The 15729-nt window shown below is 35.4% G+C and overlaps 1 protein-coding gene across 9 annotated transcripts in view; it reads left to right on the top strand.

The window, feature by feature from the left end:
* Window positions 1–15729, top strand: part of ERBIN (erbb2 interacting protein) — a 124683-nt gene that overhangs the window by 90017 nt on the left and 18937 nt on the right. For 7 of the 9 annotated variants that reach the window (XM_078067274.1, XM_078067268.1, XM_078067270.1 and 4 more), the window contains 5 exons: window positions 1327–1426; window positions 8556–8677; window positions 9538–9711; window positions 10641–10826; window positions 14373–14487. In XM_078067274.1, the coding sequence (XP_077923400.1) occupies window positions 1327–1426; window positions 8556–8677; window positions 9538–9711; window positions 10641–10826; window positions 14373–14487 (697 nt within the window). The remainder of the gene's footprint in view (window positions 1–1326; window positions 1427–8555; window positions 8678–9537; window positions 9712–10640; window positions 10827–14372; window positions 14488–15729) is intronic. The other 2 variants (XM_078067273.1, XM_078067269.1) reach the window with 1 other exon arrangement.

The raw sequence follows: 15729 nt of genomic DNA, 5'->3' as shown, positions 1-15729 counted from the left end.
GAACAGGTATTTATCGGGTGCCTGGGTGGTTCAGTCGGTTAAGCGTCTGCCTTCAGCTCAGGACATGATCCCATGGTCCTGGGATCAGGGCCCGCATCCGGCTCCCTGCTCAGCGGGGAGCCCGTTTCTCCCTCTCCCTCTGCCTGCCACTCCCCTTGCTTGTGTTCTCTCTGTCTGTCAAGTAAGTAAATAAAATCTTAAAAAAAAAAAGAACAGGTGTTTATACTTGAAGAGATAAGAGTGATTAAGAGTGATGATCTCACAGCATTTGTAAGCTCTAAATCTACCCCCTAATCCTTATGAGCTATGGGAAATAAGCACCCCAGTATATTAAGGGGAGCACTGTTTTTGGGGAAGGAATAGATCTACCATTTCTGTTATCTGAGGAGGTCAAGGAAAGTTTTCAGTGAAGATGTTTTAGATGCAGGGCAGTTTGTTTACCACAAAAAAATTGAGGGACATGGAGGAAATGCTTGAATGGGAGTAAGATTATAGGATGGAATTAGCTAGCTGCAAAGTTTTCACAAAAGTCTAAAGATTTAATTGTGCTAGGGTGGCAGGTGAGGGAGAGATTGGGTAGTTCCCTCCCTGTTTGGAGTTGACCAAGGCTTGGATTGGTAAGATTTTAGGTTAATAGCCTGGCAAAAGTTACTAGTTATATTAAGAATAAATTGAAAACACTTTATAACCAGTTAGGAAAGAAGGCTTAGGAAAAAATGAGGTCCAAAATAACAGGGTTTATAGTTTCACCACTGAGTAACTTATGGTACCATTAATGGAGACAGAAGACAGAAGACAGAAGAGAGAAGCAGGTTACAACTTAATATTTGTTTTAAGTACTCTCTTTTCAGCTAGAATTAATCTGCAGATAACTAGACTAAACCTTCTAAACCATTTCTATAAAAGCCTCTTCCCAAAGGGGAACGATAACATAAAGGGAGCACAGTAATGTAAAATGGAAAGGCTTGTTTTATAGCTTTATTAAGTCACTGTGATAAGTAATTATTGGACTATGGATATACTTGATATGTGAGATGTTTTTAAATTGTATTAATAACATAATAAAATAAAATTTAAAAAAATAATCAGTGATAATTGCAATACAGTATGAGTTTTGTTTTATACTAAAAACTAAATGTTTTTTTTAAGATTCTTACAAGGTTTCAAATCAGTGCTTAAAAGTTTTTTATGTATATATAAGCTTGCTTTTGTAATCTACACATTGCTATTTTATAGAAAGAATGGTGAGTACTTATTCAGAAGAATTGCTGGATATGTGTTTGCTTTAGGAATATTGAAAATTAAACATTTATTTTCTTTCCTTAGTCCAAACCCCTGATACCTCTTCAAAAAGAGACTGATTCAGAGACCCAGAAAATGGTGCTTACTAACTACATGTTCCCTCAGCAGCCAAGGACTGAGGATGGTAGGAACTTAAGAATTTCTTTTCTTTTAAAAATTCAAATACTAACAAATCACAGCATAGGTGTGAAGTTAATTTTAAGTCTCATAGACTTTTTTTTATGTTAATCACCATACATTATATCATTAGTTTTTGTTGTAGTGTTCCATGATTCATTGTTTGCATGTAACACCCAGTGCTCCATTCAATACGTGCCCTCTTTAATACCCATCACCAGGCTAACCCATCCCCCCGCCCCACCCCCCCCAGAACCCTCAGTTTGTTTCTCAGAGTCCATAGTAGATGCGGTGTATATCTACAATGGAATATTATGCAGCCATCAAAAAAAAAAAAAAAAAAACCACGAAATCTTGCCATTTGCAACAACGTGGATGGAACTAGAGGGTATTATGTTAAGCGAAATAAGTCAGAGAAAGACATGTGTCATATGATCTCACTGATATGAGGAAGTCTCATAAACTTTTACTAGCTTGAAGGGAATTTGGAGAATTGGTCAATAAATTTCTGACAATGAGAAAATAAGTCAGTATCTCGGGGTTATAGATAGTTGAAGTTAGAGGTACATGTAGACCATATGCTTCCTTAAGTGATCCTTGAAATTAAACAGTCAACTTCATCTGTAATAGGTCTCTCTCTCAGGAATGCATGTCAAGTGTTAATGTAATTATGACTGTTGAACCAGGAAATATTTTGTTCACTTTTGTTGTAGTAATACTACCCTTGGATCTACATACCAGATAAGGATAATTTGTAGAATTCTGAGTAAAAGGTTATTTCTAAGTTCTTATATTTTGCCTAGAAAGGGGAATATATACACTTTACTATTGGCCACTCATGTTTTTCAACAGTTTTGGTATGAAAGCCTTTTAGACTAAGGAGCAAATTATCTTTAATACATGTTATTATGTGTTCTATGTGTAATGTATATTTTATGTTACATCTAAAAATATAATTTTTATGTGGATATTTTTCTGAAACCAGTGAAAATTTTTATGGCCCAAAGTTATTTATAAATTAACTTTTTTTTCTTTTTTTTTTTAAGATTTTATTTATTTGACAGAGACACAGCGAGAGAGGGAACACAAGCAGGGGGAGTGGGAGAGGGAGAAGCAGGCTTCCCGCGGAGCAGGGAGCCCGATGTAGGGCTCGATCCCAGGACCCTGGGACCATGATCCGAGCCGAAGGCAGACGCTTAACAACTGAGCCACCCAGGCGCTCCTAAATTAATTCTTAATACATAAAAACACTGCAGAAAAAAATCTAACTTAATCATTAATTTTAATTTATAAAATATGCCACAAGCAAGTTAAATAAATTCTTGAGCTTCAGTTTCCTTATCTTGGGATAATGATAATAGTATCTGTTTTGCAGGGTTTTTGTACAGATGAGAAGCACTGAATGTAAAGTGCTTAGCACAATGATAGAATCAAATTGGCTGTTATTATTTTTACATTGTTTTGGCAGGTTTAGCAAACAGCTTTGAAATACTTAAATAGATTAAAAACTAAAATCATTTAATTTCTTTTCCATTATTAGTGATAGAGAACTCATTTATCTGTGCTAATTATTTCTTATTCTTTGCAAGAAGGAATAAAAGACTTGCTTTGATAAGTTATCGTTTCATGGGAATTATTTAATGAGATTTATTTGGGTGAAGCAAAACTATTTAGCTTTTGAATTGAATTAAAAGTTAAGACTTGTGAGAAGTCAGATGTGAATAGCCTCTTCCATTGGGGATCTATAATTAATGCTTAGAGAATAGGTTTGTAAGCATGATCCCTCTTTCATATATCTAAATCGACCCCCAATTTCCATATTAGCAATATAGTTTGGAAATGTATGCATAACAAAATGTAGTATACTTCATTTTAGATAGTGTTGAAGTATTGTTTTATGCAAGTACTCTATATGTGCATTAGAAGTTAAGTTCAGGGGCACCTGGCTGGCTCATTCAGTAGAGCATGTGACTCTTGATCTCAGGGTCATGAATTCAAGCCCCTTATTGGGCGTAGAGATTACCAACAAAAAAAAAGAAATTAAGAAGTTCAAAATAGATATACCAACTCTGGCTTATGCCCTTATTTGTGCATTGTGGGGAATTATAATGAATGTTTGGATACATCAGTAGGTGTTTTTTTCTTTGTTCACCATAGTCACTGGGACTTATGTCTCAATTTTCCACTTCATCTCTGAAGGTGATTTCTAATAGTATTACAGTCAGCTACATAATATACTCAAATAGTTGTTCTTTTATGTGGGAAGATAGAATGCTAATGCTTAAAATGTTTGTGAGGAAAAAGAATAAATTCTTAGTGTAGAGAAAAGACTTTAATGTCTTGTTGCATGGGTTAGAAATTATTTAAGTAAAGAACCATTTAATAAATATTATAGGCTTCGAAGACCATACTTTCCTGTTGCAGCTACTTGATGCTGCTTGTTTCATGCAAAAACAGTCACAGACAGTATGTAAACAAATGAGCATAGGTGTGTTCTAATAAAATTTTATTTATGGGCAGAGATTTAGATTTCATGTAATTTTCACGTGTCATGAAATAATTTTTTATGTTTTGGGTTCTTTGCCCCAACATTTAAAAATTTTAAAACCATTCTTAGGTTGTAAGCTATACAGAAACAGGAAGTGGGCCAGATTTAATAGCTTTTTGTCCCTGTCCTAAAGAGTAGAAAAGGCATATTGGGAAAATTCGTTCTTATTCTCATTTTGCTGCTTTTATTTCAGAAAAATAATAAAAACTGGTAATGGGGTGCCTGGGTGGCTCAGTCGTTAAGCGTCTGCCTTCGGCTCAGGTCATGATCCCGGGGTTCTGGGATCGAGCCCCGCATAGGGTTCCCTGCTCCGCGCGAGGCCTGCTTCTCACTCTCCCACTCCCCCTGCTTGTGTTCCCTCTCTGGCTGTGTCTCTCTCTGTCAAATAAATAAATAAAATCTTAAAAAAAAAAAAAAAAACTTGTATTAAAAAAAATAAAAACTGGTAATTATTAGAAATCCAATACAGATCTCGTTCTGACGGAAGATTCTCAAACAAAATTACCTTTTCCCTTGTGATTGAACCAAAGTCTCCAAAGGACATATTTAATCTTTGATATTTTTATTATATTTATGTGTTGTTAGTGCTGTCTACCTGCTTTTGTTACTGCCATATAGAAACTTCAGAATGTTATTTTCCTTTCATTTTAACTAACACTAAAATAATCGAACATGATTCCAACAATGAATAAAACTAGGCAAAGGCATATATGTATTTTTTATTTGAGTAATGAACTAAACTGTTGTGTTTTGGTTTTGTTTTTTTTTTAAGATTTTATTTATGTATTTGAGAGAGAGAGTGAGTGAGCACGAGTGGGATGAAGGGCAGAGGGAGAAGCTGAGCAAGGAGCCCAATGTGGGGCTCGATCCCTGGACTCCAGGATCATGACTTGAGCCAAAGGCAGATGTTTAACTGACTGAGCCACCCAGGTGCCTCTGAACTAAACTTAAATACACAATTGTGAGATACCATTGAAGGCCCTTCCAGGAAACAATCAAGATAAATATATTCTGTCATAACACTTTTTGTTCCAATAAGAGTGATTGACACTGTGGCTCATGGGCCATATCTGTCCTGCTACCTGTTTTTGTGTGGCCCACAAGCTAAGAACAGTTTTTACAGGTGAATATTTACATCAGTTTGATGATAGTACCAGTTAAGCAAAATGTTACTCCAACAGTAAGAACTTTAGTCTTCTCATTCACTATATAACAAAAAATGGTACTCAATTATTAGTATATTTTAAATTTGTCACTAATCTTTGGAAATTTGGTTTCTCTCCTAATGCCTACTGTAGTATCCTTGATTTTGTCTCTTGGTTCACAAAGCTTAACATATTTATTATCTGGGGCACCTGGGTGGCTCAGTTGGTTGAGTAACTGCCTTCGGCTCAGGTTATGATTCTGGAGTCCCGGGATCGAGTCCCACATCGGGCTCCCTGCTCAGCGGGGAGTCTGCTTCTCCCTCTGGCCCTCCCCCTCTCATGCTCTCTGTCTCCCATTCTCTCTCTCAGATAAATAAATAAAGTCTTTAAAAAAAAAAAAACATTATCTAACCATTTACAGAAAAAGTTTGGTGACTCCTGCTCAGAACTGTTGTAATCATGGGTATACTCATGCCTTGATCTCTCTTACTGTCTTCCTTTTTCATGATTCAGATTCACTTGGCCTCCTGTCATTTCTATCAGTTTAATTTATTCCCTATTTGTTTCTAAAACAGGTCATAGTTCAGGTAAGAAATGGATTTGTGATACAAAGAGTAGAAGTAGCAAAATAAAATCTTGCCCCTTTGAATTTTTGGTATGAGAGATATATTTTAGAGTAGAAGAGTCTTAAAAGGAAAAGTCTGAGATACACTTATAATATGCTGAGTCCTTGGGGCGCCTGATTGGCTCATTCAGAAGAGCATGTGACTCTTGATCTCAGGGTTGTGAGTTTGAGCCCCACCTTGGGTGTAGAGATTACTTAAAATCTTAAAAAAAAAAAAAAAAAAGAAGCAGCAGCAGCTCGCCTTCTAAAGGGGGATAATGATGGATAAATTTGAAAGAGAAGGCCTGGTATTTGGGGCCTACATAGAGGAATCAGTGTTGAATGGGAAGTATGCATCCATATAACAATTTGTAGCTGGGGAAAACTGGTTGTTGCAGGGGTTGGGGAGTTAACAGTCTGAGTGTTTTGATTGCATTTCTTTAGTCATTGAAGTCAAAAGAGAAAATTTCCTCTAGAGGTTGGGGGAAGGGCCTTTGAAGACAGTGATTTGTAGTGGGAGAAAAGACCGACTAGAAATAAATAGAAGGATTCCTGGGCAGCACTGAAGATGGAGCAAAGATGAGGGAATACCATAAATTTGTAATGGTTCTAAACAACAAGGTGATGTCACTTTTTTCTGATATAAGTGAGCAGTCCAGAGCAAAGAAGGTAGGTGATTGAAGTAGCACATTACGGGTTTTGTTGGATGGGTATAAACTGAGGAAAAGGGGCAAGAAATGTGAGAGTGGTTAAAATAATATATCATTAAACCTAAGCTGAATAGAAAAGAAAGTAAAACTTAGAGTGGTTTTATAGGAAGAATAAGAAATGAGAGTAAGGAACTCAAAGTGTACTAGCAATAATAATAAGGAAGTGAATGGTTTGAAAGGATGAGTGTAGTGATCAAGGCGGAGGAAAGTTTTACAGAAGCTTACGTTTTGAGCTGTGACCATGGCTATGAATCGCATTGGTGAAGTACAGATGGACATCGAAATTGAGAACATTGAGACCTGTGAAATTGTAGTGTTGTAGAGGGGGGTAATCACACACAGTTATCATTCTAGATATTGGCAGGTTTTAGGTGGAGAGAAGGGCTGTTAGGCAAATGCTAGAGTCTCCAATGAATATGCCAGGGTGATCAGGTCTAGTGGCATCTAAAATGAAGAGAAAGTAGTAGTAAGTACTTGATGCCCTGAATCTCAAAAGATGTGAAATTTATGCTAAAGGGTAGAAAGTGTAGGTGATCAGAAGTTGACAAGAATGAGAGGCATGGTAAAAGTTACTTCTCTTGGGGTTCTGAAAAAATTCTGGTGTAAGATTGCTTTGGCATGATGTAAAAACTCTTAACAAGATTTCTCAACTAGGCTGGTGATTGAAATTACTGCTTAAGATGGGAGGGGAATTTTCTGAATCGTGGAAATGGGCTTTGTTGCAAACTGCTTGGCTCTGCTTGCCTTTCCAAGTATACTACAAAAGTCAAAAGGGATTCCTAGGAATTTGAACCACTTTCCACAAACAAAAACAAACTTTCTAATTCATTAACTATTAATGCCACAAAGTTATTTTTAAAAAAATTCTTGAGGGCGCCTGGGTGGCTCAGTTGGTTAAGCGACTGCCTTCGGCTCAGGTCATGATCTCAGGGTCCTGGGATCGAGCCCCGCATCGGGCTCCCTGCTCCGCGGGAAGCCTGCTTCTCCCTCTCCCACTCCCCCTGCTGGTGTTCCCTCTCTTGCTGTCTCTCTGTCTGTCAAATAAATAAATAAAATCTTTAAAAAAAAAAAAAAAAAAAATTCTTGAGCCACATATTGAAAACAAGGAAAAGCTGAAGACAAAAACTCAATTCTCCATTCATATTTGGTTTTGTGACATTTTTCGTTTGGATATGATATTAAAGAAGGGTAAGAAGCCCACAATAAGGACTAAAAATTAATGATAATTATGCTACTTTTGCCTGAGTATTCAAATTGACCACATACAGGTATTCCAGGAATTTCATTTTTTCTATTAACTAATTTTGGGTGCTTTTACTCCCTTTTGTTTTGAGCGGGTGTAGTCAGTTTCTTTTAGAGGGCAGAAAACAGTTGTGACTTTATCTTGTATTGCACGAACTTCAGTATGGTGATACATAATAGTCAAATGGATTAATTTTTAAGCCTTAGATTTTTTTACTTGCCTAATAAGCGAAAAAATGTATAGTTGTTGAATCTTTACCTTCAATATTATATTGCATAGTAGGATATGTAGTGTTGCATTTATATTAGATTTTCAGTTTTCCTTACATTTTGATACAGAAAATATCTTGCAAGCACTTTATTTATTTAGTAAAGTTATATACAAAGTATAATGTATAATGCAAAGATGTAATTACAAGGCATTGGAGTAATCTTTTTTAACCAAATAACTCACTTTGTCTTTATCTCCTCATTCCCCATACATAATGAACAATATTGGAATTGGGGAGATTATTCTGAATGAAAAAACTTGGATGAAATAATTTATATATTACCATGTTGTATATGTGCTGCTGAAGGTAGCACTATTACCGTGCTGCTTTTTGTGGGGAACTGCACAAAATCACAGACCTCTTAGAGTTGCAATTGTTAGATTCTTTTCAGGAACCCCTCTGGTAACAAGACAAATTAGCTTTCGGGAAGAAAAGATATGTGATTAATATTGTAAAGAAATATTAGAATTACAGCCTAGTTGTTAATGTAGCATTTAATGCTGCTGGCATTGACTTATCTTAATGTTTATAACTCAAAATTATGAGAAAGTAATGGTTTTTCATAATTACAGTAAAATATAATAGATTTTTTTGTTTTTTTTTGTTTTTCTCTAGTTATGTTCATATCAGATAATGAAAGTTTTAATCCTTCACTGTGGGAGGAACAGAGGAAACAGCGGGCTCAAGTAGCATTTGATTGTGATGAAGACAAAGATGAAAGGGAGGCACCTCCCAGGGTGAGTCCTGTTCTTCCTTCAGGTTTGAAACAGGTCCACTGATACTTATTTGGTGCTATTCTTACTGTGCTATTTTGGGAGATACAGAGAAATATTGGTTTCATTCCTTGCCCTCAAGGCACTTGAAGGGTTTTATTGATCCTATACATATGTCATGTGAAAGAATTTGAGAACAGTTTAAAACTATGTGATTATAAGCCAAATTTCATAATATAAAAATAAGAGAAAAACACATGATTGTTTTTCCTCTTCCCTTTCTTTAATGACTTATTATTTAGATTCTAGGGATCAAGAACTCTTGTCATGAACATGTTATGAATCTGTGTTGCAGTGACAGAAGTAGTAATAATTCATTTCCAAATTACTCGTGGATGTAATTATTTTTCCCTTATATAAACTATATATAAACCTTATATAAAACTCTGGGTTTCAGAAATCCCAGAAAATGACAATTAGACTGACTTTGGAAGTATTTGGTTCCTGGCATATAAGACAGGATATAAATGTAGGAATTTTATATGTGTCTGGGTAAATATCTAGCTGGAAAACAACTGTTTGGAAGCCAAGTGATAGTGTTGGCAATATCCATACCGTAAATCTTAAAATGGAATACATACAAGTCTGCTAAAAAAAAAGCATTCAAAACATTAGTTAAATCTGTGACTGTGAAGTCTTTCACTGTTGATAAAACCATACTTTTCTTGTGTCTAAAATGCTTTCAGTGGCCTATCATCTGTGTTTAAAGTTACCCCCAGGAGCCAGATAACCGATGTAATTAAGATGGATTATAGATTAAATTTTGAGGTTGATGTTAGCAATACTTATCCGTATTTCAAATTTTACTTATTTTATTTCTCTAGGAGGGAAATTTAAAGAGATATCCAACACCATACCCAGATGAGCTTAAGAATATGGTCAAAACTGTTCAAACCATTGTACATAGATTAAAAGATGAAGAGACTTGTGAAGATTCTGGAAAAGATCTGAAACCACATGAAGATCAGCAAGTTGTAAATAATGATGTAGGTGTGAAGGTTAGAAAACTCAATTTAAAAGAATTGACCAAAACTTATTTCAAGCTTTTTAAAACTTTAAAATAATAATTGATATAACGGTCCTTTTTGTATACATGATAATGTCTTTCCAAATTTAGGGTGTTGTTCTCAGCCACCTGAAGTAAAAGCTGGAATAATCAGCAAACGCTAATTGCTATTATTACACTTCAGTATGGTTACAGACTTTCCATGTTGGCAGGATAGCATCAGCATAGGTTTTAAAAAATCTTGCCTGAACCAAGAATAAGATAAGGAATGTCAGAAAATTCATTGTTACGGAAATACTTTTTTTCTCATGATAACATTGGTCCATTCTACCCAATTCTAATTTTAAATGTAATTGCTATGACAGACTATTTCCTTAGGATATTTCAGAAATAGACTATTTCCTTGGGATATTTCAGATCCTTAAAGTGTGTGTTCCTTTAATGGACTTTTTTTTCTCCCTACTATATTACAGAAACAGAAGTTTTCTCATGTCACTAGAGTTACTATACATTCCACAATCAGCAGAAAACAGTTTGAGCATGCTGAGCTAAGTGACTGACTCATGAATGCCAGGTTTGCAGCTTAAGAGGTGAAATGTAGCCTCAGCTGAATTATAAAGCTTAATGTGGTTCATGAACCTTTGGGGGCATCCTCCCCAAATGAGCATATATGGCCTAAATATATATATAATATATATATTTTATATATGGGGGCCTCCTGCTCCCCAAATGAGCATATATGGCCTAATATATATTTCTACACCCAATGTGGGGCTTGAACTCATGATCCTGAGATCAAGAGTCACATACTCTTCCTACTGAGCCAACCAGGCACCCCTACTTTTCAATTCTAATCTGAACTATAGTACAAAAATAGATACAGAGCTTTAAGGAATATGAATTTTCTTTTCTTTTACATAGACTTCAGAAAGTACCACTCCAATAAGAATCAAAGCTGATGAAAGAGAAAAGTATATGATAGGAAACTCTTCACAGAAGACCAGTGAATCTGAAGCTGAGATTAGTCCTGGGAGTCTACCAGTGACTACAAATATGAAAGCCTCTGAGAACTTGAAGCATATTGTTAATCACAACGATGTTTTTGAGGTACTGCTTTGTGATTATTCTCTGGAACAGTTCTAACAACTTTTAAGAATTTAGTATTTCATTTTTGCTAACTAAAGATGAAAAACTGATATCAAAAGCAGAAAGTACGCTAACTCATTTGAGAAATTTCAGGGTATTTGCTATAGTATCACTCATTTATCACTTTGAACTTATACCTGTATTGCACTCAAATATTTACCGTGTAAATTAGATTGTGGTGGTTCTATTCTGATTCTTTAAAATACATCATCTCAATTGTTTAACGATGGAAAGGTTGCCATAGGTATATTTAAATTATTTCACTTACTTAAGCATTTATCATTGATTGTGAAGTGTTTTTTTTTCTTGAATGTCTGACACTTTTTTTTTTTCAATTTCACTATAGTTAGCATACAGTGTTATATTAGTTTCAGGTGTACAACATAGGGATTCAGCAATTCTATACATTACTCAGTACTCATCAAGAGCACTCTTAATCCCATCACCTATTTTACCCATCCTCCCACTCTCCTCCCACCATCCTCCCCTCTGGTAACCATCAGTTTGTTCTCTATCGTTGAAAGTCTGATTCTTAGTTTGTCTCTTTCTTTGTTCATTTGTTTTGTTTCTTGAATTCCACATATGAGTGAAATCATATGGTATTTGTCTTTTTCTGACTGACTCTTCACTTAGCATTATACTCTCTAGAGCCATCCATGTTGTTGCAAATGGCAAGAAACCTCGTGGCTTGTGAATGTACTTTAAGTGGATCACATCATTCAATACACTTTGTATATACATTGGACCTAATATAACATAGTCTGTGAAAAGGTTATTAGGTTTGTCTCAGTGAACTTAATACCTAATACTTTATTTTGTATGATTTCTTTGTGTAAGGCACTGTGTTTGGAGCTATGGTGGCAGAATAGATATATGGGTATGTAGATATAATCAAGGTTAGACAGTGCTGAGTATATAAGAAAAGTACTAAGTGATAAAAATATTAAGTGCTACATAAATTTAGAAAAGAGATACTTTCTGACTAGAACAACCAAGGATGCTTTAGGGTGAAGGAGCTATTTAACTTGTACATAGGAATATTTCATTTAGCAGAAATATGAAAAATAGGAGAACTAAATAAAATATGGAAGGAATAATGATAGCAAAAGAGTGGTGCTTGAGAAATGTAGAAAAGAGCATGTTCCATCTCCCTGAGTGTATCAGGGGTGGTAGAATGAAACAGAATTAATAGAGTAGTTTGGCTCCTGATGGTGACGCTTCCAGAAAGCAATGCTAAAAAGTTTGGATTTAGTGTTCTGTAGTCTTTAAGGAGCCACTGAAGGCCTTTTAGCAGAGCAGTACTTGTGATAGAGCTATGTATCGGGGTTATCTGGCAACAGCTACTGAATTTTCCCGAATTTGAGGGCTTTTTGAATAATAATACTAGAAAATGTGGACTGGAAGTTTGTTTTAAGAATATAAGAGATTTAGTATGTAAATATCCCTGACTATAAGGAGTGGAGAAGAGGAAATAGTCACATAACTGTGCTTGAATAGGATGGTGATGCCATTAACTGAACTTGGGCGTTAAGAGAACAAGCAGCCTCTGAAGGACTAGTTTGTTGTTGAATATGTGGAATTTGAACACTTAACAGGACCATCCGTTAGACATAAGACATATTCAGTAGGTCATTGGAAATGTGTATCTTTAGCTCAGAAGAGAAATGAAAGCTAGATTAGAAATTGAAGAATTATCTACATTAAACTTGAAGAAAATGCAATCCAAAGGGAAACAGTGAGGAAGGACAAAATAAGAGCTAGCTGCAGGAACATTAGTTGACTTGAGCACAGGAGACAGAAAGGTGGGAGGAAATGTAGGAGCCCGTAGCTCCCTGATGCCAGGTGTAGTATAGGATGAAGTCTGCTCAGCACTTGAAAGTACTGCACGTATCACAATTAGGACAGAACATTTGCCCTTCCTTTTCCTGTTCTCTCATTCTTTGCGCATACATTCTGTCATTAGGTCCTGTTCATTCCAAAATTTCTGTCAGATTCTTTTTTTCTTTATCAGCCATCACTGCCATTGCCTAAGGATAAATGTTTTTTTTTCTTTAGGACTGTTAGGATAGCCAGATCCCCTTTCTGCTGGTCTTTTTCTCTTCCCGTACATTCTTAATATCAGAGTTACCATTTTGAGAGATAATCTGATGTGAGTTCCTGGCTTGGCAACTTCCAGTAGTGACCAACACATACTCGAGTCCATACTCAGAGCATAACCTTTCCCTCTTCAATCCAGTCTAACTTTTCTGTCTCCTGCCAGTTCTCTGAGCTCCAGCTCCATGGAGTTGACATGCTCTGCATACTTTCTCTTATTTCCATACTTTCATCTGTGCAGAATGTCATTCCTCTCTTACCTCACCCCTCACTTCTCTTCCTTCCCTCCTTACTTTCTCTTCCTATCCTAATTAGAAGTGTCTTTCCATTGTAGTACAGTCCTGAACAGGGTTTGGCTAACTGTGGCCCGTATCTGGCCCACTGCCTGTCATTATATGACTTGCAAGCTAAGAACAGCTTTTACATTATTAAATATTGAATACAAATCAAAGGAAGAAGACTATTTCATGACATGCGAACAATTAGATGAAATTCAATTTTCCTGGCACACAGCCACAGGCGTTTTTTCACATGTTGTCTGTGGCTACTTGTGTGCCACAATGGCCGAGTTGGGTAGTTGAAACAGACTGAAGGCCCTTCGTACTGAAATAGTTTTCTGACCCTGGTCCATATCTGTATTATGTCACTTAGGAGTTACTGGAAGTCAGTAGTTCTAACAGAACAATGTTTAAGACTTTTTATTTATTTTCATTATATTATTTACTTATTTTCATCATTAGGAATAATAATTTAACCTGCAAAAGCTCTGTTTTTTATATACAATATTTGCAGTGTTTAAAATAGTTCTATAAATAGTTGTTTGCTACCAGGTCCTTTTGTTCACTACCCCCTTTCACTTAATAGCACTCAATGGCAGATAATCTGGGACTTTTGTCAAATATTAGAGAAAAATTCATGAAGAATAATAAAAAATTCTGTCTTCAAATTGGTCAAAAATTGCCATTAACTCATTTTAATGGAAGAACACCTCAGTCCTGACTCCTTGCAACTTGATAATCTTGGAGGGAATAAATATGAGAATTAGGAAGAGATTTTTGGTTGGAACACCTCTAAACTAAGTTTTTCAAAGACAGAGATTGTGTTTTATTCATTTTTGTTTCTCTAGCACTTGGCATAGTACCAGGCACATATTAATCATTAATACACTTGAATTAAGGCCCACCATGGAATATTATCCCATAGCCACTTTGACATATTGTTAATAATTGCCATAGTTTTATTGCCATATCTTGAAAAACTTAAATCATATACTAGTTTTAGTTACTATTACCATAAAAAGGTTTTACATCCATGTTCTAAATATTCTTTCTCTTTGAAGTTCTTATGACTTAATATCTATTCATTTAAAGAAACCAAAATTTATTTAAATACTTTCTTTTTTCTTTAAATTAGGAATCTGAAGAACTTTCTTCTGATGAAGAGATGAAAATGGCAGAGATGCGACCACCATTAATTGAAAGCTCCATTAACCAGCCAAAAGTGGTAGCTCTTAGTAATAACAAAAAAGGTTAGATGTTGAAAGCACTAGGAATAGAAATGGGCTGAATTTATCAAATTCATAAATTTTTTTGAAATAAATTTCATTAAACGTGATTATGTTATTTAAAACACTCTTTCGAAACAATTTTTAAAATATGCCTTTCTAAAAGGTCTATTCCTTAACCCTCTTGTTTTTAAAGAAGAATCTTATTATGTATTTTCTCTTCCCTCATGCAAGGTTATGTATAAGGGCGTGGGCTTCATAGGCAGACAAGCCTGCATTGTGATTCTGTGTCTGCTGCTTATTTGCTGGGTAATCCTTAAGCTACTTAATGTTATGCATATGAATTGAACCTAACTTGACATACATTGAGGCTAATGAAGGAATTTGTGAGTATCAAATGTGCGAGATTATTCAATGTACTCAGATCTAGCTTGTTGTTATTTTGTCTGTCCTGGAACTCTTTTTAAACCATCCTCACACCCCAGCCATTTTTTTTTCATGTAATAGAATCTCAGACTCTTCTTAGAAATGAAAGGGAACTTGAAGGATATCTATCCCTTCCTTTCATCCTTCCCTCACTCCTCCCCCCTAGTGCTTGAACGTGTCTATATTATCTCTACCAAATATCCATCCAGTCTTTGCCTTTATGGCATTAATGAAACTTATGTCAAGGTGGCTCTTAGATAGTTTGGATTTCATAATAATAGTGGTAGTGATATTTGTTTGTGTACTTACTAGTTGCTGCTTACCATGCTAAATATTTTACATGTTACTATCTGTCACAAGGAGGTGGAAGAAGAGGAGGAATAATATCTAGGAAAGAACTTACCTACCCATCTTTCTTAACAATATTTTAAAAATCAAGACTCCAGCACCCAAATACCTTAAAGTTGAATATAGAAAGCCCCATGTACTATTATTGTCAACAATCCAGACTACCTGAACTGTGCTTCTAAGATATTTGGAACAGAAAAAATATCTTTAATGCATATAATCTCCTATGACTGTGTCTATATATATACTGTTTCTATGATTTGGGTAGAATTGCATTAAATACAGTCTTCAGGGTTGTAAAGATACTAAGTTACTATCTTTTTTCATTTTGTTTTTAAGTAAGCTCTTTGCCCAGCTTGGGGCTTGAACTCATGATCCTGAGATCAAGAGTTACATGCCCCACCGACTGAGCTAGCCAGGTGCCCCAAGTTGTTATTGTTTTATCATTACTTTTTAAAAAAATAATACTTTTTAATAGTACCACCTATAATG

This window comes from Halichoerus grypus, chromosome 2 (genome assembly GCF_964656455.1).
Source record: "Halichoerus grypus chromosome 2, mHalGry1.hap1.1, whole genome shotgun sequence".
NCBI classification, from domain to species: domain Eukaryota; kingdom Metazoa; phylum Chordata; class Mammalia; order Carnivora; family Phocidae; genus Halichoerus; species Halichoerus grypus.
Note: the sequence above shows the minus strand (reverse complement) of the source record. Positions and strands in the feature narration are given on the sequence as shown.